The 23621-nt window shown below is 49.9% G+C and overlaps 1 protein-coding gene and 1 long non-coding RNA gene across 5 annotated transcripts in view; one reads left to right on the top strand and one right to left on the bottom strand.

Moving 5' to 3' along the window:
* Positions 1 to 511: 511 nt before the first annotated feature.
* LOC110347059 (uncharacterized) lies at positions 512 to 13579 on the bottom strand. The gene is made up of 3 exons (XR_002391416.2): positions 13431 to 13579; positions 6407 to 6615; positions 512 to 3761 (listed from the first exon to the last, which is right to left on the bottom strand). It is a non-coding gene; the product is annotated as an uncharacterized LOC110347059 (long non-coding RNA).
* The window catches only part of Hdhd5 (haloacid dehalogenase like hydrolase domain containing 5), a 29300-nt gene continuing 19064 nt past the window's right edge, over positions 13386 to 23621 (top strand). For 2 of the 4 annotated variants that reach the window (XR_015440835.1, XM_087186247.1), the window contains exons 1-6: positions 13636 to 13802; positions 16621 to 16827; positions 17893 to 18005; positions 19559 to 19652; positions 21049 to 21082; positions 22911 to 23085. Coding sequence is in view for 3 of the 4 variants with exons in the window: in XM_087186247.1 (XP_087042373.1) it covers positions 13662 to 13802; positions 16621 to 16827; positions 17893 to 18005; positions 19559 to 19652; positions 21049 to 21082; positions 22911 to 23085 (764 nt within the window). In the remaining variant the exon portion in view is untranslated. Of the gene's footprint in view, positions 13803 to 16620; positions 16828 to 17892; positions 18006 to 19558; positions 19653 to 21048; positions 21083 to 22910; positions 23086 to 23621 lie in introns of all 4 variants that reach the window. The other 2 variants (XM_004837607.4, XM_021249632.2) reach the window with 2 other exon arrangements.

The following is a 23621-nucleotide window of genomic DNA, read 5'->3' on the forward strand; positions in this document are numbered from 1 at the left end:
TATTCCATTGTCTCTCTCTCCTTTCTCTCGGTGGCTTCAAATCTCAACACCAAACCTCAGAGAGGCCCTCTCTCTGCTGCTCACCTCATCAGCATCTTCCTGAGCTCAGAACGGTGGTCTTTCCGTTCCTGATGCTGTCTGGACCTGGACGCCTCTGGATCCCTCTGTTCACACTACTGCTCTCGTGGGCGTCCACTTAGGATAGTGCAGCCGGTTGGTTTTGTGTGTTTCTTAACTGGAGAGTGTTTCATTATAGCAGCAAACAGTTTACTTGTCACCTGGATTGTTGTAAGTAAGCACCTGCATTGTTTTCAAATATCTGTTGTTATAAACACTATTGCAACATAGTAAGTCTTAATTTATCGAATGAATGAATGAATGAATGAATGAGTAGAGGGCGGGGTGAGGAAGGCTGTGAAGCCAGACTTATCTCCTCTCCCTGCACACTTCCTGGATTCACAGCCTCTGCTCAACTCCTTCAGGACATCAGCTCATTTAGGCCCTAGAAGGTGGCAAATAACCATCCATGCACCAGCTGGTGAGAAAAAGGGCTTCCACTTTAAAGGGCAAAGCCCTGATCTAGGCAGGTTAGAAGTAGAAACGGAGAAAGAAAAACATATGAACAAAATTTTGAAGGGAATAAAACAACCCAGTTTTCTTTTCTTCTTCACCACCCACCAGGGGTTTAATTCACCTAAGTCTGGACAGTTCAGAGAGGGGCTCTGCTTTGTCCCCATTCAGGGGTGAAGATCTGCAGGGCACCCTTGGAATGGCCAAGCCCAGGGGAGCCTGAGACTAGTCCCTGAGGAAGCAGAGAAGTGGGTCTCAGGTCTCCAGCTGCCTCTTCCTCTTCACTTTCCTCCTCACTCTCATAATAAGCCAGTTTTCCTTTGTAGTAGACACAGCTTCCCGCAGGAGCTAAGGGAGCCATGCTACAGTCTCTGCTCTGAAAGGGCTGGAGGCCTGGGAGCTCCTGGACCTCTAAGCTCTGGGATAATGGCTGACCCCAACCTCTGCCCCCTCCCTTAGGCAGCAGGATCACTGCAGTTTGAGTTCGAGACCAGCCTGGGCTACATAGTGAGCCCTGTCTCAAAAAGCAAACAAACAAACAAACAAACAAACAAACAAGCAGCCTGAAGAAAGAAAACTCCTGTCTTTCTTTACTCCTAAGTTAGTCAGCTTTCTGTTACTGTAAGAAATACCTGAAATAATCAGTTTATAAAGAGAAAAGGTCACTTGCAACCCTAGCACTCTGGGAGGCTGAAGCAGGAGGATCACAAGTTTGAGCCCAGGCTCAGCAATTTAGTGAGATCTTGTCTCAAAAAACAAATAGGGCCAGAGATGTAGTTCAGTGACACGACACCTGCCTTGCAAACACAAGGTCCTGAGTTTGATCCTCAGTACCAAGAAAAAGAAACCAACCAACCAACCAATGAACCAACCAAAACCAGAAAACAAAAAGAAAAGAAAGAAAGAAAAAATACGGCTAGAGATGTAGACTGGTGTAGAGACCTGGGAGAGACTCTGGGTTCAGTCCTCAGGAGAGAGAGAGAGAGAGAGACAGACAGAGAGAGAGAGAGAGACAGAGAGAGAGAGAGAGCTCACAGCTCGGGAGGGTCTGCCCGTGGTTGTTTGGCCAGCAGCTTTGGGCTGTGGTGAGCAGCTATGACCAGGGTGCCAGACAGAGGTAGAAACTGGGCTCCCATGTTCCCCTGGAGGGCACAGCCGTGTGACCAGAAGGCCACCTCTTAAGGGTTCCAGTGAGATAGGATAAAATAAAGATAGGTAGAAAAGGAGGCAAGGAAAATCATAACACAAAATTGTTCTTTTAAGACTGCAACTTCCCAAGTGGTCAAAGTTACCTCAGGCCGTCAGTGGCGAACCTATAAGCATGGATGCCGCAGAGGGCATGCAGAGCCTTCTCGGCCAGTACCCGAGGGAAGCCGGCACAGCACTAGGTTTAACTGTAGCCCTGGCACTTTGCGGTAAATAAGTGGGTTTGGGGTTGTAGTTTGGGTCACTAACAGGTTCTCCATCACTGCTTCAGGCTGGCATTCTGTAGGTTAATTTGTTTCTTTCCTTCCAGACCCATCATACCCAAAATTCCTTAAAAATAGTCTCAATCCAGCCTGGTTTGATGGTGAATGCTTGTAAATCCCAGCACTTGGGAGGCTGAGGCAGGAGGATTGCCACAAGTTTGAGGCCAGCCTGGATTACATAGTGAGTTCAAGCCCAGCCTGAACTGCATAGTAAAACCCTGCCTCAACTAAAAAAAGTTTCTAAGTCCCTAAATTAGCTCCATTGGGAAAGTAAAGAACAGGAACCTGATCTTAAGATAAAGTAACAGACTAAGGGGATTCAAAGAATGCTTTAAATTGTCTATCTTAAAAAATAAAACAAAAGAAAGCTGGCCTACTCCTGTAAAATGGGCCATTACCCTTCTGGGTGTGGGGGCCACCTTTTCCTGGGGTTTCTACCCCCTCAAGAGAAGTGTTCCCAGTTTCAGAAAACAAAGCACCTCTCTCTCTTGAGGGCTCATGACCTATTTCTTTGAGTGTGCCCTTTTCAGATTATGCCTAATACACCAGGTGTGGTGGCACACACCTGTAATTCCAGCAGTCAGGAAGCTGAGGCAGGAGGATCACCAGGAATTTGAGGACAGCCTGAACTACACAGTGAGACTGTCTCAAAATCCCCCAAAACAAAACAAACACAAACAAACCCAAAAACCAAAACCAAATTCTGCCTAATAAGTTAATTTATTCTTCTTACTGATTTGTCCTGAAAATTCTTTTTCCAGATGGGAGTCAGCAGATCTGCAACTTACTCCACAGGTGGGGTGGGTTTGGGTTCCTCATCTCCACTTTGGGAAATTCCTGGGACCCTGTCCAGTGACACTGTCACCTCCCGCTAGTGCCTCGGGCTGGGGACTAAGCCTTTAGCACCTGGGCTTTGGGGGAACATTTAAGATCCAACCCACGAATAAGTCACTAAGGCCAAATGCAGGCAAGGAGACCGGAGTGAAGGGGAGTGCCTCGGCTCCCAGGGAGGGGCGATGGCTGCCCTGAGCTCTGCTCCTGCTCCTCTGCCTGGCTGGTCCCGCCTACTGGGAACTCCTGGCTGGGGTTGGAAGCCTATTCAGGAGCAAATATTATTCCGCCTGTTGCCTGCTTCACCCCAGGAGGCAGGTCCTATGCCAGTCAAGGCATAACGGTTCAAGAATAGGTTCCAACACCCAAATATTGGTATTTGCTGCTCCTATCAAAGTCAACCATGAGAAAGATCAACTTCAGCCTAAGCTGGTGTCTTAGTCACCTATTTGTCACCCTAACAAAATCCCTGGCGCAGGCTGCTTATGAAAAGAGAGGTTTATTCAGTGCAGTTCTGGAGGGTCAGGGCCTGACCCTGTATTAGCTTGGTTCTGGGATGGCAAGAGGAGCGAGTGGTTACATCTCAGCTAAGAAGCGAGCAAGCAGTCCTCTCGGCAGCCCCCGTGACCCCGGGACCTCACTGGGCTGCACCTCCTAGCAGCCTATGCCCTCTCCCGGCACTAGTACCCTGGGCACCAAGCCCAACACACAAACATTTGGGGGAACAAACCACAGCACCCTCCCTCGGCTCCCAAATTCATGTCCAGCTGAATGCAAAGTGCATTCATTCGACCACCAGTCATGCTGAGGTCTTCACAGTTCCAGTATTGTTCAAAACCCTAAGCCGGAAGTCGCAGCGGAGACTCCAGGCATACTCCTTCATCTGTGCCTCTAGAAAAATTAAAAAACAAAAACAAAAAACCAAGTTATATTCTTCTGGGAATGGGATGGTAAAGGGCCTGCTTAGCATGTAGCATGCTGGGTTATATCCTCAGCACTGCCAAACAATTAATAAAACAAAAGTTACATTCTTTTAAGGTACAGAATAAACATGTCTTTCTTTCTGTCTTTCTTTCTTTTTTATTGGAGGTTAGGAAAGTTTTACTGGAAATAAGGAGAAGGAGAATAGCTCTTGTATTTACATGAGGTGTCCCTCAGGGGGTGGCCCTAGAATAAACATTTCTAATCTAAAAGGGAGAAATAGGAAAGTAGAAAGAAGGAATCAGCTCAAAGCAAGTCCAAAACCCAGCAGGTCAGAAGTTAAATCTTAAAGCTGTAAGCCTGGTACCTGGCCACACTGCTGCAGGGCAGCAGGCTGCTCACCCTGGGCTTGCTGCCTGGGTACACCTGGCCGCGCTCGGAGGTGCTGTCATTGGCCAAGGACAACCAGGGCACAGTAGCCCTGGTGGGCAGCTGTGATGCGATTTCTTCCCCCTGGTACTGGGAATCGAACTCAGGGCATCACATTTGTCACAGAGATACATCCTCAGCTCTTTTTTATTTTGAGACGAGCTCTTGCTAAACTGCTCAGGCTAGGTTCAAACTTTTAATCTTTCTGTCTCAGCCTTCTGAGTGGCTGGCTAGCTGGGTTTACAGGTGAGGGTCACTGCACCAGCCTGGGATGGGATATAAATCAATGTTTCAACACACATTGGGAATGTGAAATAGTATTTTGATGAACTATCCTTATCTCTTCCACCATTTATAGTCCAGGCCTTTTAATTCATCGCAGTTTTGTTTTTGCTTTGTTTGGTTTGGTTTGGTTTTGGGGATGGAACCCAGCGTCTCACCCTCACACCTACTAGGCAAGTGCTCTGCCACTGAGCTAAATCCCCAGCCCAGATTTTTTTCTTTTATTAGGTCCTTTTCCTCCTGAAAACCAGGAGGAAAAGAACCTAATATATATATAATATATAATATATATATATATACACACACACACATATATACATGTTTAGGAGCATGATATATTAAGAATATGTAGCACTGAGCTACATCCCCAGATCATTTTTATTTTTAAATTTCAAGACATGGTCTTGCCCAGGCAGTACTTGAATTTGTGACCCTCCTGCCTCAGTTTCCCAAACCACTGGGATTACAGGAGTGCACCACCACACTCAGCAGGATTGATTCTTTTTGGGGGGGGGGTACCGGGGATCAAACTCAGGACCTTGTGCTTTCAAGGCAGGCATCGGAACCACTGAGCTAAATCCCTGGCCCCAGAACTGATTCTTTTGACAGGGCTATTTAATAGGTGGTCCCCTTCTAATTGCATATCAAGGGGCTGCGGATTTAGTTCAGTGGCACTGTGCCTGCCTCACAAGCGAAAGTTCCCGAGTTCTATCCTCAGTTAAAAAAAAACCTCAGCTCCCCCTCACTAACTGCGTATCAATTGTATTAAAGGGTCTCCAGAGAGGCAGAACCACTAGGATGGGTGTATAAATGGACAGATGGACAGACAGATTTATGGAGATGGCTAAATAGATGACAGAAAATTTATAGAGAAAAATAGATAAATAGGAGAATGGGAATGTAGCTCAGTGGCACTGCACCTATCTGGTAAGCGCAAGGTCCTGAGTTCGATCCCTGGTACTGAAAAATTTTTAAGAAAAGAAGATAGGAGAAGGTTTATAGAGAGAGGGAAGGACAGAGAGAGAGAGAGAGAGAGAGAGAGAGAGAGAGAGAGAGAGAGAGAGAGAGAAACTGTGGAGAGTGAGAAATCCCACAGACTGTCTGCAAGAGGGAGATTCAGGATGTCAGGAATGTGGCTCAGAACCAAAACAAAACAAAACAAAAAATTTAAGAAAAGCTGGGCATGGTGGCACACGCCTGTTATCCCAGCACTCAAGAGGCTGAGACAGGAGAATTGCCATGAGTTCAAAGCCAGGCTGGACTACATAGTGAGTTTAAGTCCAGCCTGGACTACATAGTGAAACCTTGTCTTAGAAAACCAAAAAAAAATACAAAAAAACTGGGCACGGTGGCACACACCTGTGATTCCAGCACTCAGGAGGCTGCCAGGAGTTTAAGGCCAGCTTTGGTCATGAAGTGAGTGCAAGGCCAGCTTGAACTACACAGTGAGACCTTGTCTCAAAAGAAATTCCCCCCTAAAAGAAAAAAGTCCCAGAACCAAGCCGGACATGTTGGCACACATCTGTAATCCCAGCACCCTGGGAATCTGAGGCAGGAGACTCAAAAACTCATACCCTTCCTGGGCAATTAGCAACCTAGTGAGACCCTGTCACAAACAAACAAACAAACAAACAGGGCTAGGGATGCAGCTTAGCATGAAGGACCTGAATTCAATCCTCAGTACTGAAAAAAAAGCTGAAGGACCAGAGAGGTTGATGGTGTAATTTCAGTCCAAGGCTGGGGGCTGCTGGTGTAAGGGTCCTGGGCTCTAAAGCTGTAGAACCTGGAATTCTGACGTCCAAGCACTGAAGGATGTTCCAGCCTTAGGAGAGAGGCAGAGAGAGCAAGTGGACCTCTCCTTTGGGTCTTTCGTGCTACCTGGGCCCCAGCCATCCAAGACTCACCCCCTGGAAACACTGTCACTGACACGCCCGGGAGGACGCATTACACCATCTCGCTGGGCATCCTGGAGCTCAGTCAGCTGATACTATAATTAGCCTCCACACGGATGAAGAGCAGCCAGCCAAGGTCACAGCCGTCCACAGCTGGTGCTGCAGGGCAGCAGGCAAATGGAGAGGGGGTGGCTTGGCTTTCCACTACTGTAACAAAACACCTGGATGACCAAGGTAGAAAGAGAAAAATTGGCTTTTAGTTTTGGAGTTTTCAGGCCATGCTTGGTTGGCTTGGTTGCCCTTGGGCCCATGGCGAGGCTGGAGATGATGTGAACAAGGTCTCCTGCTCAGCTCCTGATGAGGAACAAACGAGAAAGGGCCAAGCTGCGCTACCCCTTCAGGGCCTGTCCTCAGTAACTGGCAGACGCACCTCTCAGAGTTTCCACCCTCCCGCCGAGGGGCACCACGCTGGGGACTAAGCCAGGTGGGTCTCTAGGGGACATCTCAGATCCAAAGTCTAGCCGGCCTCACTGCAAGTCGGGGTGGGGAGGGAGCCAGCAGGACTGGGCAGCCCCTCCACCCACCGAGTCCACCCACGGGCTGGGCTCTGGACAGCCTCAGACCTCTGGGAGCCTCCTCCCGCCCTGTCCCTAAGTCCCACACCCTTTCACGAGCTGAGCTCCAGGGCAACCTCCTCTTTCTTCTATTGCTCCTTGCCTGTCTTTATTATTGCTCCTCTTCCTCCTCCAGAAATCACTGTGTTCAGCAGGGGCACACAGGGGTCCTGCCTGGCGCTGCAGCTCAGGCTCCCAAATCCCCCCAGGGCCTCTCCCTGCTGCTGGACCTGGCCAAGCCCTGAGCAGGAGCCCAGAGAAGGTCCTGGTCCATCGTCCCTGCTATCAGTTTGGCACCTTGGGCCAGCAGCCTCTCTAGGACCAGTCCCAGGAGGAGACAGATCCTGGAAGTGAACAGGGGACCTGGCAGAGGCAGGAAGAGCCGCGGGCTTGGGGTTCGGGAGCCCCGTGCAGATACCCAGGTTGTGAGGACACATCAGCCTGACCACGCCTGAGGTCTTGCTTTTCTTCTCCAGCCGGGCCAGGGCTTCAGGAAGCTGCCCCTGCAGCCACCGTACCCCAGTGGGGGCGGGCATGGGGTGGAGGCGGGTGGGCTTGAGGACACAGGGCTTCAGCCTGGGAGGTTCTGAAGTTTTTCTGTCACCTGGCTAATAATCAGGGTCACAAGTCTGAGACCGCAGCACCGTCCCAGCATACTCACCAGGACCCCAGCCCAAACCCCCACTATAGCACCTGCACCCGCAGGACTCCCTGATAGGCCCTTGGAGCACCTACCCAGTCACCTCATTTTCCAGTCCCCTGGGCACATCCATGCTGAGGTCCTGAGACAGTTTAGGGATCAGAGATCGAGCTACGTGACACTAACATGGCAGGTCCCCATCCTGTTCTTTTGTTTGGTTTGTTTTTTGGTACCGAAGATTGAACTCGGGTCCCTATGCACAGCAGGTGGCGAAACCACTGAGCTAAATCCCCGGCCCATGTTTTTTTTTTTTTTTTTTGGAGACAGGGTCTCACTATGTAGCCCAGGCTGGCCTCAAACTCATGACAGGTGGCGTAACCACTGAGCTAAATCCCCGGCCCCCAAAAGAGAGAGAGACACCGACTGGGTCTTACAGCACACACCTTTTTTGTTTTTTTGGTACTGGGGATCTAACTCAGGACCTTTTGCTTTCGAGGCAGATGTCAGAACCACTGAGCTAAATCCCCAGCCACGGGCCTCAAACTCATGATGATCCTCCTGTCTCAGCCTCCCAAGTGTGCACGGCCCCGTCCTGCTTTTTTGTTTTTGGTACCGGGGATTGAATTCCATCCTGCTTTAAAAAAAAATTTTTTTTTTGCAATGCTGGGGAAGGAACCCAGGGCCTGGTACATGCTAGGTAAGAGCTCTACCACAAAGAAGCTACATCCTGGACCCTCGGGTTCATTACTGCTATTAGCTCAGGGGAGAACCTAGCTTGCTTGGGAGAAAAACGGGCTTGGTGAGGCTGCCCTTGCCTGAACTGCAGCGGCACTCACAGGTGCAGGTGTGGACCCAGCCCCCGAACTGCAGGCTGTGGGAGCTCACCCCTTCCAGAGATGGGTGAAGAATGCGGACAGAGCTGCAGTCTCTTCTGAGTTTCCTCTTCTGGGCGAGAAAGGCCAGAGGATGACTGACAGAAGTTCCTCCTTCTGGAAACTGGAGGAGCAGGCGGAAGCGCCCCCCCAAGAGGGGGCGGCACCCTCTCCCTGCAGGCCCTTTGCTGAACTAGAGCTGGTAACCCGGCCAGGTCCCCTCCCTGGTGCCTGTCATTCATTCTCTACTCTTTCTTCCAGCCACAGCCATAAAGGGGCCTCTCTCTTTCCTCCCAGGATCTGTGAACTCGCGCTGACTTCTTTCTTTCTTTTTTTTGTTTGCTGTTGTACTTATTTAATGAAACAGTTATCATACATACTTTTAAACAATTTAAATTATTTTTATTGCTATCATTTGAAATACCAAGAGCAATTCCAAGTAAGCATCCTTGCCATCATAACCCAATAAGCTTCTATATCTATAGGGTTGGACATCAGAATACAAGTTGATTTTCCCTGCTCACAAACAGGATTTGTTCTGAAGTACTTTGTTGTCTAAGATTGCTTACACTGTAAGATTCCAGCAAGAAAACAGAGTTAAACTTCGTGTGCAGCAATTATTCTTGCTGCCTCACTGACTTATTTCTTTTGACCCTTTCTCTTTCTCTCTCTCTCTCTTTCATTTTTTGAGACAGGGTTTTACTTTGTAGTTCAGGTTAGGCTTGAACTCACTATGGACCCCAGGTTGGCCTCAAACTTGTGGTGATCCTCCTGCCTCAGCCTCCTAAGTACTGGGATTACAAGCATGTGCCACTACACTTCTTTTCTTCTTTTAAAGAAGTCCACTGTTGGGGCAGGGGATTTAGCTCAGTGGTTTCGCAGCCTGCTGAGCAAGTGCAAGGACCTGAGTTGGATCCCCGTGTATCAAAAAAAAAAAAAAAAGAAGCCCACTGTTTTGAACTGGGGATTGATACCAGAACCTTCACACTGAGCCACATTCCCAGTCCTTTTCATTTTTTATGTTGAAACTGTCTCGTTAAATTGATCAGCTGTCCAGGTTGGGCTCCAATTTGTGATCCTTCCTCAGCCTCCCAGAATGGTGAGATTATAGATGGGCACCACCACACCCTGCTGAGTTCACCTTTCTTATTTATCTTTGTGATACTGGGGATGGGACTCAGAGCCTGAGCTACACCTTCAGCCCCTTTGTCCCTTTCTTATGCGGAAAAGGAGCACCCCGTTAGCCAGGCAGAATGCTACATTTGCCAGGCTTCTTCACTGCTAGGCATGGTCATGTGGTGGTTTTGGCCACTGAGATATAACCAGGCATGGTGCATGGGACTTCTGGGAATTGTTTTGAGGAAGACTGAGAACAAGGCAGGCCCATGAGAAAGATCCAGAACACTGGAGATAAGGAGGGGTCACAGAAATCAGTATGGGACACCAGGTGAACACAACTAGGCCTGTGGGTGTGGCTGGGGACCAGGTGACAGGGCAGGCAGCGCTGTCTTCAGAATTTAGCTGGTCCAGCTTCTCCTCAGACCCTCTGGTTTCCAGAGCAGAAAGTGAAGCAGCAGCAGCACCACTGGGGTCCTTGCTAAGTGTGCAAGAGGCTGGGTTCCTCCTATCTCCAGCTTGACAAGTCCTCCAGCTGATTCTGATTCGGGAGCATTTGAGAACCTCTGACCTAGGGTGCCCTTGGACTGAGATAGGAAGGTAGGGAAAGACAACATAAGAGGCTGCAAGTTCCAAACGTATTGTACTCCAAGCTCTGAAGCCCTCTTGGAACTAAAAACTGATGAAAAACAATCAACATGAACCAGCCCATGAGTAAGATGTGACTGAGGACCTGCCAGATTCTCCTAATTAACACCCGCAGTCCATTTGTACAGGGACTGAGGTTGACAGCTGGGATGTATGTGGCTCCATGGCAGAGCACTTGTCTAGCAGGTCTGAGGCCCTGCATTTCATCCCTAGCACCACGAAAAGTATCAAAGCCAAAACCAAGCAAAGGAAGAAACAAAACAAAAGAAAAAGAACAGAAGGCACAAAGCATACTATAGATAAACTCTAGAGTAGCATCTTGGGAAGTTCCTAGATTCATTTAGTGTGAGCAGAGCTCATAGTCTCAGAACCTGAATGATAAAGAACATATCAACCCAATGAACTGTGTTGTGATATGACTGGGAAACAAAACAAAAGACGTGTTAGGTAACAGAAGGACAGGAGCCTGTCTACAACTTCAACTTCGGAGTCTGGGCCTCTCGGTGTCTTTTCCCAGCACCAAGGGGTGGAGGCTTAGAGCAGATGGCAGGGTGGGTGGGTCCTGAGGACAATTAGAATCCGTTAGATTCCTTCTCTGTGGACAGTTCCTACTTCTTTCTGGCTTAAGAACTCAGAGAATCTAATGAAGACCTCTCAACACCTGTCTCTCTCTCTCTCTCTCTCTCTCTCTCTCTCTCTCTCTCTCTCTCTCTCACAGACACACACTCACACGAGTATTCAATGCAACATTTAGGTTGAAACCACCTTCTTCTGTCATCTTACTTTTTTTTTGGTACCAGGGATGGAATTCGGGACCTTGTGCTTGCGAGGCAGGCAGTGGAAGCACTGAGCTAAATCCCTGGCCCTCTGTCATCTTTCCTGAAACAAGTAACAAACCCCAGTCCCTTTCTTATGCTTGCTGGAGGGAGACAGGTGCTCATTTATGACATTCAATCCACAGCTGGAAGACTGAAAGCAAGACTCAGACAGGAAACACACCTGACCTAGGCTGAGAACCCCTGAAGAAGGAAAGGGAGTCTGAAGTTAGCAATACAGGGGCGGCACACTGAAGGAGGTGGGGAGGGAATGATGTGTCTGTTGCAAGCCCCAATTCATTCCTACTTCACGGGTGTGAAATGACCAGGATGCTATAAAATCACCCGTCTTTAGTCACACCCAAACAGTAGTTTTGTGTGTTGAGTGGTCCACCGCCCTCCACCACCCTACTGAAGAGAAGCAAGGCTTCCACATGGAGTATCCTTCAGGAGGAAGCAGTACTAAAAGCACCCTGAATTAAGATGAATAAGAAACCATCCAAATAAACTCTGGATATTAAAAAAAAAGTCCCAATAAGATTTAGATAGTTTTTAAAAATAAAAAAGATTCACAATGTCCTTGTCTCCTCCCATTGACGGTGGGCTCTACTCAACCACTTTCAGGATATACAATGGGGGAGGAAGTGACTATGTGATTGCCAATACCAGGCCATAAAAGATGCGGTGGCTTCCATCTTGCTTGTATTTGGATTGCTCTTTTGAGGGGAGCCAGACGCCATGTCACAAAGTCACTCAAACAACCTGTTATGGTTTATAACAGGATGTCCCCCCAAAGCCTCATGTCCTCATAGGTGGAGCTTTTGGGAAGTTAGGGTTAGGATCACAGATGCGTGATACCAGATTAAGGGTACAATAAGTGGATCAGTCCACTGATTGGTTTAGCATGGTTCTGGGTGTGGATAATGGGAAGGCCCACCCTGGGTGTGGGTGGTACTAATAGGCTTGTAGCCAGGATGGGGTAAAAAGGAAAAGAAGAAAGGCTTGCTTCTTTGCCTCCTGCCTGCCATCCCATGAACTGTTTCTCCTATGCCATGCTGCCCTGTCTTGGAGCCCACTGACTATGGGCTGAAACTTCTACAAACTGTGAGCCAAAGTAAACCTTTCCTCCTTTAACTTGTGGGTGTCAGGTGTTTTGTCCCAGCAATGAGAAACTAAGACACAACCCGGCAGAAAGGCCCATGTGGTACTAGTCACGTGAGACAACTATCCTACATGAGAGCCTCCAGCTTTGACCAAAATCTCAGGGTGCCCTTGAGGCACAGCAGGCAACCAACTCACTCCTGGATCCCTAACCCTCAAAAACTGGGAACTAATGTTGAGTATTTTAAGATATTGAACTTCAGGAGTTTTTTGTTACACAGAAAAGAAATAACTAATATTCTTGGTGACCAGGACTGTGTTATACTCAGCTCTCAAGATATTGTAGGATCCCCCGCCCCCCCTTTGAGACAGGGTCTCATGTATTCCAGGATGGAACACTTGCAGCGATTCTCACAAATCCTGGGATTAGAAGCGTGGGCCACTGCACACACTGGGTCTTGCTATGTTCCAGGCTGGGCTCAAACTCACTACGGTATGTAGCCCAAGCTGGGCTCGAACTTGCCATCCTCTGCCTCAGCCTCCCAGAATGGTGGGATTACAGGAGCATGCTATGTGCGGCTCAAGGGTCACTCAATCTTAGCATGATTACTATTTCCAAGGACAGATCAGAGTCTGTAAAGAAGCATCCCACACATTCGTAGTGCAGGGAAATAAGACTTCTTTCTGCAACCTCCCCACCCCTCAATTGCCAGACCCAGCTCTGCACGAGTCTCCACGGACAAAGTACTCTCCTTCCTCTCAGTTCTCAATGACCAAAGACCAGTGTCCTTATCTGGAGCGGTCAGCCATGCAAAACAGACGTTTGCTATCTTTCTCTCTGGACAGGTGTTTTCTGGCTTGTTAAAGGCCTCCCTGGATCGCTCTACGGAGTGTGAGTTTGGGGCATTGTTCCCATATAGTCTCCCCGGGGTTAGCGCAGATCCCGGAGGAAGCAGGACTTCCGCCGAGTATTTATTGAAAGAATAAAATAAATGCCACTCAACCAGCACCCCTTCACTGGGCTCTGAGAACTTAGTCATCAAAAGCCCTCCCCAGTCTCGCGGTGAAATCCGGGTCGAGTTTCCTCCACCTAGTATCCTGCGCCTGGCCCGGAAGCCTCCGAGGGTCAGGGAGCCTGGACTTCGGCCTGACCCGCCCGTTCCGGAAGTCAGCAGGTACAGCACAGGCGCCTGCCCGCCCACCATCTGCTGTGTACATCAGCCTGCTGACCTTAAGTGTTCCGTCTACTAAACACGGGGACCTTGAGACTCTCGGTTCGCCGCAAATGAGCCAGCTGGGGGAACGCCAACTTCGTAAATTCAGTTCCCTGCTATTTTTGCTTCGAGCCCGCTCCCGTGCCAGGAGCGACACGGACGTCAGACTACAACTCCCAGAGGCCTCGCGCGCTGGCTGATTGGCTGCGCGGCTGCCGGCCCAAGGGGCGCGTGTGCGCGGCTGCCGATGGCTGCGCTTAGCTTGGCGGTGGGGCTCCGCTTGGCGGCGGCTCACCGCGGGGCTCACGGGCTCTGCGGGAGGGCGGTGCGCGCGGCGGGGCTGCTGGGTCGCGGCTTCGGGAGTGCCTATGCCGCGGTCTCCACTGAGGTGAGGACCTGGGTTCCGCCGAGCGGTACTCAGCTCCTGGAGGCCCGGCCCGGACGGAAGGGGGCTGCCAGCCAGGCCGGTGCAGCATCCTGGCCTCCCCGGGAGATCGCTTCAGATGGTCGGGCTCGGGGCTCTGCGTCCGGCTGCCTCTCAGGCGGCCTGGACGAGAATCACTGCACGTGGAGAACGAGCGACACGAACCCAACCCTCATCGGATATTGCTTGGCTCTTTGTTGCATGTCAGCCTGGTCCCCAAACTTTCTCCGCGTTTTATGCCTGCTTTCCCCTGTGGGTCTGATCTTCCTCCTTGATTTTTATGACGAAACATGTTGATTATGATATCCAAGTACTTTTTTTTTTTTTTTTTTCTTTTTTGGTACCGGGGATCGAACTCGGGACCTTGTGCTTTCGAGGCAGGCAGCGGAACCACTGAGCTTAATCCCCAGCCCCTCCAAGTACTTTTGAGAGATTGCGGGTCTTCCCGTGGACACCCCCGGGAGTTGCACTTCTAGATCGACAGCACAGAAGTGGTTGTGGGTTTCGGTCTGCTTCACTGAGGGCCTGGCCTGTGAGGACCTGGCTTTGTCGGGCAGAGTAGGGTAAGATCTGAGGGCTAGAGGAGAACTGCCGGTCCCTGCCGAGTGCAGGTTCTGTGCAGACAACAGAGTTCCTCAGTTTTCGGAGCGGGGTGAAGCCCTAAGGTTAGAGAGAACTCCGGGGTTCGGGTGAAGCGTTTAAGTACTTCTCTGAGGTTAACCAGTTGGTTGATGCCTTGAAGCTAAGCAAGGTTTAGCTGTCCAGTAGCTCCCACTTTCTCCTGGGCCATTTTGCTTTTTTAAATTTAATTTTGCCGTACTGGGATTTGAACTCAGGGCCTTTGCACTGAGCTATATACCCAGCCCTTTTTAATTTTGAGGCAGGGTCTTGCGTAGTTGCCCAGGTTGGTGATCCTCCTGCTTCATTTTCCCAAAGTGCTGGGATTATAGGCATGTGTTGCTGTGCTGCTCGGGCTTTTGCTGTTTTTTTTTTTTTTTTTTTTTTTTAAAGCAAAATAACTGCCTTCTAAGCCCACATTTTCTGTATATAATAACGGTACTATTTTAGACAGTGAATTCACAGGAACTGTTTTATGTATTTTTAACTTAATTATTTAGAAAGAAAATGCCAGGAGTGCTGGTACACATCTATAATCCCAGTACTGGGGAGGCCGAGGCAGGGGGATTGCCAAGAATTGCACAGTAGCCGGGGCAACATGGTGAGTTCAAAGCCAGCCTAAACTACATAGCAAGACCCTGTCTCAAAAAGACAGACAGAAAGAAAAAACATACTGGTCACTTTGTGCTAGGTACCATTCTAAGTATTTAACAATTATTAATTCATAATCTTAATAACTGTGAGATAAGTACAGTCATTCCCATTTTACAGATGGAGGAACTGAGGCAGAGAGATTAAGCAGTTTGCCCAAGGGCACACGGCTGGTAAGGTTGCAAAAGCTCCAATTTAGCCCAGTGCCAAAGTCCAAGCTCTTAATGTTTTCACTGTTACTTAACATATGGAGCATCAAAGGTTCAAAGAAGTTAGGTGACCTGGCCAGTATCATAGAGCTCTAAGTGGTCAAGATGGAAGCCTGGAGTATGTTGATGAAAGGACCTCGTAAGCTGTAGTGATAAATACTGCCATCGTTTATGACTTATGTATTGGCTTGAGCACCAGTGTTCTGTTCCTTTTTCGGTGTGCAGCATGGTCTTCAGTGCTCAGGTGTGATAGGATCAGGCACTGTTTGTTTAGGCATTTCCTGTGTGGCAGGAGGGACTTGGTGATTTTCTGTCTGGCTCTGTCAGAAGTTGCTACCTCCTGTTTTCCCAGCATCCATGGCCACCTCGAACTAACATGGCCATCGCTGTCATTTTCTAGCTCTTGGAGGCTGTGTGTAGCCAGCACAGAGGAGCAGAAGGCTGCTCCCTGGGTGTGTCTGTGCACTGAGAGGAACATGAAAGCATTACTTTAGGTTGCTCCAGTTCCTGTTTTACTTGAACGGTTTTTCAGCTCCTGTGACCTTACAGTCTCCCCTCACCCTCTAGCCCTTGGTCCCCTCCCATTTGAGAAAGGTCTATCTCCCTGCTTCCTATTATCTTTTATTTTGCTGGGCTTACAGTCATGTGCCGTCATGCGTAGCTATCAAAGGATATTTTAAGAGTGAAAATGTTTATAATACATCAAGCAACCAGAACAAGATGCAAAATTGCATATATAATTGCAATTTATAGTGGTAGATACAGGATGCACAGTAAGAATAGAAAAAAAGATGGAAAGGACTGTATGAACTGGTTGTGGTAAAGTGCTAGGATTGTATTTTCTTTGAATTCTCTATTTTTTAATTAAAAGTCGCTATATATTGGCCGGGGATTTAGCGCAGTGAATTCACCGCCTGCTGCACAAGCGCAAGGACCCAAGTTCGATCCCTGGTACCAAAAAAAAAAAAAGTTGCTATATAAATTTTACACATCAGTTTTAACAAAGAAGTTATATGCTTAAAGAAATATGAAAAAGAATAATTCTTTATTAAACATGGGTTTGGCCAATCAGAAATACTGTGTCTTATAGCTCAGGGTTAGAGTGCTTGCCTAGCTTGCGCAGGGCCCTGGGTTTAATTTCTGGCAGAAGGAGGGAGTGAGTGAGGGAAGGAAAGAGATACCCTGTGCCTTCATTTTTCAGTTTCTCTTAGATCCTGAGTGACCTGAGGGTGACAGTGTCTCTCCTTCCTCTCCTTGGGGCCTCTTGTCTCATGCAGTGATGATTCTCTGCTTTCTCTGTGCAGAGCCTGCCGCCTACCTTTGGGTTCCTGTTGGACATCGATGGGGTGCTGGTGCGGGGCCACAGAGTCATCCCAGCCGCTCTGGAAGCGTTTCACAGGCTGACGAACGCCCAGGGCCAGTTACGGGTGCCTGTGGTTTTTGTCACAAATGCTGGGAACATCTTACAACACAGAAAAGCCCAGGAGCTGTCAGCCCTGCTGGGGTGCAAGGTAAGGAGACAAAACAGAGGCATGGGAACCCAGCGGTGGTTCCATTCGGAACTTACTTACAGTGTCAGTAAGCCCTCAGTTGTGGCCAGTGGAAATCTTTCAGTCCTGCAGGAAAGACGTGCCATTCAAGCCGAGCTCATCTGTAGGTTCTTTTACACACACAGACACACAGACACACACAGACACACACAGACACACACACACACACACACACACACACCACCACCAGTTGGGTGAGCACAAAAGTCCTGTTGTTGTATTTGGCACTTTTACTTTGTCATATCCCCTTCTTTTCTTCTGGGCATCAGGGCTATGTCTTTGGGATTGTTGCCCCTTGAGGCTGCACATTTGAGGGGACTGTGCAGTCGCAGCCCCTGCATTGTGTGGATGAGTGGTGGGCATCGGCGTGAGTGCTTTCTGAAAGCGGTCTTGTCAGGCCACATCTCAACACAGATGTGTCCTAGTTTGTTAAGGGTGACTTTAGTTTTTGGGAGAAGTCCTGTGGAACCAAGAGAGCTAATAAGTGGCTGATTATTTGGGTGACTCTGCTTGAGGTTTAGGGCAGAATAAAGAAATAGAACTGGCTCCCTGCTGTGGTTTCCAGGAGCGGGTTTCAGAGCACTCTGAGTAAAGGCTGCATTGTTGGAGTAAGTATAAATGTTAAAGAGCTTTGAGGAAATTTGAAAACAAGCAGCCAAAGTCTGAGGCAGATTTCTATGACTGACAAGGAACATGGCGTGAGAACCAGTGGTTTCCGCAGTGGGGGCTGAGAGATCTAGAGGGGCGTCCGTAAGCCTGACACAGCAGGGCAGGTGAGTGGCCAGACTGTACCTCTCACGACATTTCTGTTCTCTTCTTTTGTGTGGCAAGAACCAAAAGAAGCAGTCTTCTTTCTCCAGTTGAATATTTTTTAGAAGTGTCAGCTACCAGAAATGGCTTTTCCCCCTTCGTTTTCTGAGCAGTTTTTCTTTCTCAGGTAAAAGAGCCCACTGCCTGTCTCTCTCCATCACCTTCTCTTGACTCTGCGTCTCTCTGCTGCCCTCTGTCTTGTGGTTGTCCCTGCAGGTGGAGCCAGACCAGGTCATTCTCTCTCACAGCCCCATGAAGCTCTTTTCACAGTACCATGACAAGCGGATGCTGGTATCTGGGCAGGGACCTGTTGTGGAGAATGCCCGAGCGTATCCTTTTGGTCCTCTTGCCTTGGCTGGAGAGGACAGGGCAGGAGTGGGCAGGAGTGGGCGGGCCCTCCCTGCTTGGCTAATGGGGATCGTGGTGGAGGAGGCTCCCCCTGAGGGCAGCCCTCGTGTCTGGTGGTTCTGGAAAGCCAGTCCTCACCAAGTCTTCTGCGGAGCTTTAAGTGCAGTCTTGCGCCTTACCCCTGGCTGGAGAATCTCGATTCACTAGGGCTAGGGTGGGTGTCAAGAAACTGTGAGTTGTGGGGAGGGAACCCAGGGCCTTGGGCATTCTAGTACTCTACTCCAAGCCCAGGAATCTGCATTTTAAAAAATAGACAACTCTCTAGGCGATTCTGTAATTACCTTTGGGGAGCAACATTCTAGCCCTCTTCCTCGGGGGCGTTCAGTCACCTTGTCAGCTCCGGAAGTGAGCAGGGAGCTCCTGTTGGATGAGTCTGCAGTCCGGAAGCAGAGGGTGTGGTCCCTGTTCTCAGCAGCCTGTTCATTTGTGCAGGGTGCCTCCTTGCCATCATGCTGTGCTGCATGGCTAAAGGGGACAGGAGACCAAGGAAAGGACATTAGGATTGTGACTTCATCGAGGCCCGTACTTGAGCAGGAAGAGTCACATACCTGTGGACAGTAAAAGGATATTTATGATGGCATGGGGTGGGCTGGGGCTGCAGCTCCGGGGTAGAGCGTATGCCTAGCATTTGGGAGTTCCATCCGCGGCACCACAAGGGAAAAAGAAAAAGATGGCACATGACTGCAGGCTGCGGACGTGGGCTAGGTTCTCCAGGGAGTGACTGTCCCTGGCAGGCGTGGCCTGTGGCCTCATGGAGGGTTATGGCTGTGCCCCAGAAGGTGGCCTAGGTTTCCGGTCAGGAAAGGTGGGAGGTTGGAACGGGTCAGGTGGGAGTTAGAGGACAGAGGAGCAGGCAGGCCAGGAAACCCTGGAGCATACTTGGTGTGGTATCGAGGCCACTTCACCATCAGGGTGTGATCTGGCGCCCTCATTTGGGGAAATACGTTTGGAGAGTCTTTGCAAACCGGGTCCAAGTAGGACTGCAGGTTGGAACTGGGGACTGGACGATGGAGGCCATCTCCATCTTAGAAGAGAAAGGCTGCACTGGCTTGGCCATCTACTGGCCTCTGGTGTTGAGCTGTCCTGCAGATTGTAGCTGCTGTCTGACTCCCAGCCACGGAGGTGCCCTCTGAGCAGCACTCAGTGCCAGCGCTGTTTATGGAGTGCAGGTCCGGATGGGCTCTGGATGTGTTGTCTGCCGTGTGAGCACGGATCTCTGCGCCTTTGCGCCCTGCTCTGCCTCTCATGGGCCCTGGCACCTGCGAGGTGCCAGGGGCTGCCGAGGGTTGCCTGGAATTGCCTGACCACACGGCCCATGCTGTTGTGGCCTGCCTCTCCGCACCCGTCCTGCCGGATGTCTGGCATCCCACCTGCCTCGTGTGACCAGGACTGCGTCCCCTTGCTTGTGCTCTGGTGTGTTGAGAAAGGCGTCTTCCTCAGAACTGTCCAGCTTTGCTTCCTGATCTTGCTTCAGCCTGGGCTTCCGGAACGTGGTTACCATGGAGGAGGTGCGGACAGCCTTCCCTGTGCTGGACATGGTGGACCTCGAGCGGCGGCCGACGGCCACGGTAACAAGGAGTGCAGGTTGGGTCATGTCACCCTCCACGTCTCTCTGGGGTCTCTGTGTTCACTTCTGTCCTGTCCCCTCTGTCGGCTTCCCTTGCTGACTTCACCACCCTCCTGCTGAGAGCTGTGCTTCCTCTGTGTTTCCTCTGGAGTGTGGCCTCCGTGAAGAGCTGTACTGGCCAGGGATTGTTCTCCAGATGGGAAAGAGTGGCAGGCTCCAAGCCCATCCTTTCTGGGTTGTTTGTAATGAGCTGGGAACCTCTTTCGGGTCTCCAGCATGTCCTCCAACTAAGTTTTGTATTTACCCGACCATTTTCCTGGGGTAGCTCGGGAAAATTGTTAACCTTTGCTAAACGACTCGCTGCTCCAGAGCTATCTACTGAAGCACAGTCCAAGGAGCTGCCCTTGGGAGAGGTGGCTTGCTGGTCGGAGCACTGGTGATTCTGCCTGTCTGCCCATGTGTTTTTTGGCTCAGCTCTCATCAAAACATTGGCTTGATTTCTTGCTGTATTGCTGTGGCTAGAACCAGGGCGTTGTATCTGCTAGGCAGGCACAGTAACCTGAGCTACACCCCCAGCCCATGATTTCTTGTCTCCTGAGGGGTCCTTGGCCCACATCCTCAGGTGGGCTTTGGAACTTGGAACACCATGGAACTTACGTTTTAAGTTGCATAATGAAATGCAGCTATAAAGAGGCACACTTTCATTTATTTATAAGCCATTACCTTCTCCAGAGTTTCCCAGCTGTAGAGTGCGTCCCCTTCTCTGAGACCTTTCTGTCTGTGGAGAACCAGGATGTAGAGTAGGAAGAGACTCAGAACCACTCAGGCCTGAGGCCCACACAGGGAAATGACGTAGCCCAGGTCACAGGACTGTGTGGAGGAAGAGCCACGGCTGCAGTGGCCTGGGGTAGGATGCACCCCAAGAGGCCAATAAAGTGAAGGCTCTGCCTGCTGACTGTTGTCAGGTGGACAGTCCACCAGGTCCTGATGGAGTATTCTTGTTGGGGCTACCTTTGTCTTTAGCTCACTGGCTGCATAGTCTGGAGACCGTGTAGCCCAGGCTGGCCTCAAACTCAGAGTGATCCTCCTGCCTCAGCCTCCCAAGTTTTAGGACTCCAGGCATGCGCCACCATGTTCAGCTGGCTCTAGAGAGTCTTGCTGGCTCATGTCTTGCTTCCTCTGCCTTCAGTGTGCTTGTCCCTCAGCTCATTCTGGAACCACTTGGTGGTTGTTTGTGAATCTTCTTCCTTGGTCCTGTGCAGCTTTTCCTTGCCTGGGGCTGGATGGGGTTGGTCTATGTGGAAGGTCCTTCCCTCCTCGCTCTGGAGATGGGCTTTTCTGGGCTTTTCCAGAGTGGATGGTGACTATTGGTTGACAGCCTCTTTGTCTCTTGACAGCCCCTTCTGAGGAGCGACTTCCCGGCCATTGAAGGTAAAAAGACCTTCTTCCCGTGTGAGTGGAGGGTCTTTTTCTTCCTCCTTTCAGGCCCTCAGGCTGGCATAGTGTGACTGCTTGCCCCTGGCCTGGTAGAGAGGCAAGGGTCTCTGGTCCTGGATCTGTCACTCGCCACCTGGGGGATGTTTGCTGCTTCTTGCCTTCCCCATGTCGCTTACCTTGTAGGTGGAAAAATCGTAAGCTTTGAGGCTCTCAGATTGAAAAGTACCAAGACACAATCTATTCCAGTGTTTCTCAACTTTATTCAATCCAGTTCTTCTTTGTACAACAAAAACATAATTTCGTCTTTACTAAGTAGTCCTGAAATGAAATTCATGGGTGATGTAACTTTTCCATGAATGTATGTAGATCAAGTAGTTAGCTATGAAACCTTAACTGCAATAAGGTAAAATAAAAGGGAAAACTTTAGTAAGTTAATGTTTTGCCGGCCGTGGTGGTACAAAGCTGTAATCCCAGCACTTGGGAGGCAGGAGGATCATTGCAAGTTCAAGGCCAGCCTGGGCTATATTAGTGAGTTCAAAGCCAGCCTGGGCTATATAGCGAGATCTTGTCTCATAAACAAAACAAAACAAGAACAACAACAACAAATGTTTTGATATTTAATAATTATCCAAGAAGTGAATGACTGAACTAAACACAGACTCACTGTGAATGTTCCAGCTGCATGTGCCGCCTGAGTATGTTTATACCGGTGCTACAGTGTGTTGCCAGGGCAGAATTGCCATTGGTGAAGGGATTGTCCACGCTAGAAAACAACTCTTAGTAAAGTTTTAAGAAGAACGAGTCTTCTCCTGATGATCCTGCAAATGATCCTTGCATTTTAGGAAAAATTAGTGTTTATTAAAACTGTACAAAAGTATTTTGTGAAAATAGAAAAACCCTTTGTGATTCTATGTGAAATGGAATTAGCTCAAGTAGATATGACCAGTTTGTCCAGCTACATGAATACCAGGTGAGACATTCAGGTATTCTTAGGGTGTAGGACAGGTTTGATTGTACAGGACTGTCCTCAGCTACTAAGTGTGTCATTGTTAGAACCAAGATATACAGCCTCTTCTCTTTTTTTGGTGGTGGTGGGGATGGAACCCAGGCCTCGTGAGTGCCAGGCAAGTGCTCTACCATTGGATTATGTTCCCAGTGCCCACATCCTCCCTTTCAAATACACCTCCCCAGGTCAGCACTGCATCATTGAGAGTCACTGATGAGCTTCAGTTCCCTGGTCTTGTAGCTGACACTGCATCTGCTGCTTGCCGCCTGCCAGCTGTGTGTGTCTGGCACTGGGGGTAATGTTTACTAGATCTCACTTTTACCCTTGCAGCACCATAAGTAGGTGTTGCTGTTATGTAGTTGAGAGTGAGGTTTGGAGAAGGGAAGTCACTGCCACTGTCCTGCAGGAGCATTGTCAGGGTCAGAGTTGGAATTCAGGGCTGTCAGTCCACACCCCTGCTCTTGGCCTTTGGGTGTACTGGTCCCTGGGGCCCTGAGAGCAGTGGCTGGTGGAGAAGAGAGAGCCCCTTGCGGAGAGCTCCTGGGGTGAGGAGCATGGTGGGTAGAGCCCCAGTCAACAGGAGGAAGCAGTGGGCGACTTGCTGCGTTTCCTGGTTCAGCTTCTTGAATGCCAGTGGACCGAGCTGTTGGGACCCTCTTGCTGTGCCCAGCACTTTGGTAAGGCAGCCTTGCCTGGGTGCAAGCAGCACAGTGAGGAGCTCCAGATGGGTGCACCAGCCTGTCTCCACAGCCTGAGGCTGCCACAAGGGGCAGGCGAGTGCCCTGTGCCCCCCACCCCCTGCCTTTGCTCTTCCAGGCGTGCTCCTCCTTGGGGAGCCAGTCCGCTGGGAGACCAGCCTGCAGCTGATTGTGGACGTGCTCCTCAGCAATGGGAACCCTGGCACTGGCCTGGCAACGGCGCCCTATCCACATCTCCCTGTCCTGGCCAGCAACATGGATCTTCTCTGGATGGCTGAGGCCAAGATGCCCAGGTGAGGACACAGGGTCCCCAGCCCCAGCCCTGGTGGCCTTCTTCGAGCTGCTGCATGACCAGTCCTGTGGGCAGTTGGTCACTGTCATTCAGATGCTCGGGGGCTGGCGCCCACCTAGCTGGGCCCTGTAGTTGTCACAGTGACTGGGTCTCTGGGAAGGCTCTCAACTATCACTTCACCCATTCACTACTAACCTGAAACGACACTGCTGAGCACGAAGATGTGTGGCCATGATTTTTTTTTTTTCGAGACGGGGTCTCACTGTAGTTCAGGCTGGCCTTGCACTCACTATGTAGCCCAGGCTGGCGTTGCACTCATGGCAATCCTCCTGCCTCAGCCTCCCGAGTGCTGGGATCACAGGCATGCGTCACCACATCGGGGTGTGGAGATTTTTCACACTGTGCTCCATAATCTTAGGAACAAGTTTCTAAGGACAGTTGGTGAGGTGTGGCAGTGCCCGTTACTCACTCTCCTTCCTTACTCCCTGTAGCGTTGCTTTTCTTGCTTCTTTCTTTGCATTTACCTGTGAGATGTAG

This window comes from Heterocephalus glaber, unplaced genomic scaffold, assembly GCF_053883595.1.
Source record: "Heterocephalus glaber isolate CG9 unplaced genomic scaffold, H.glaber_assembly_v1.0 deba00000281, whole genome shotgun sequence".
In the NCBI taxonomy this organism is placed as follows: domain Eukaryota; kingdom Metazoa; phylum Chordata; class Mammalia; order Rodentia; family Bathyergidae; genus Heterocephalus; species Heterocephalus glaber.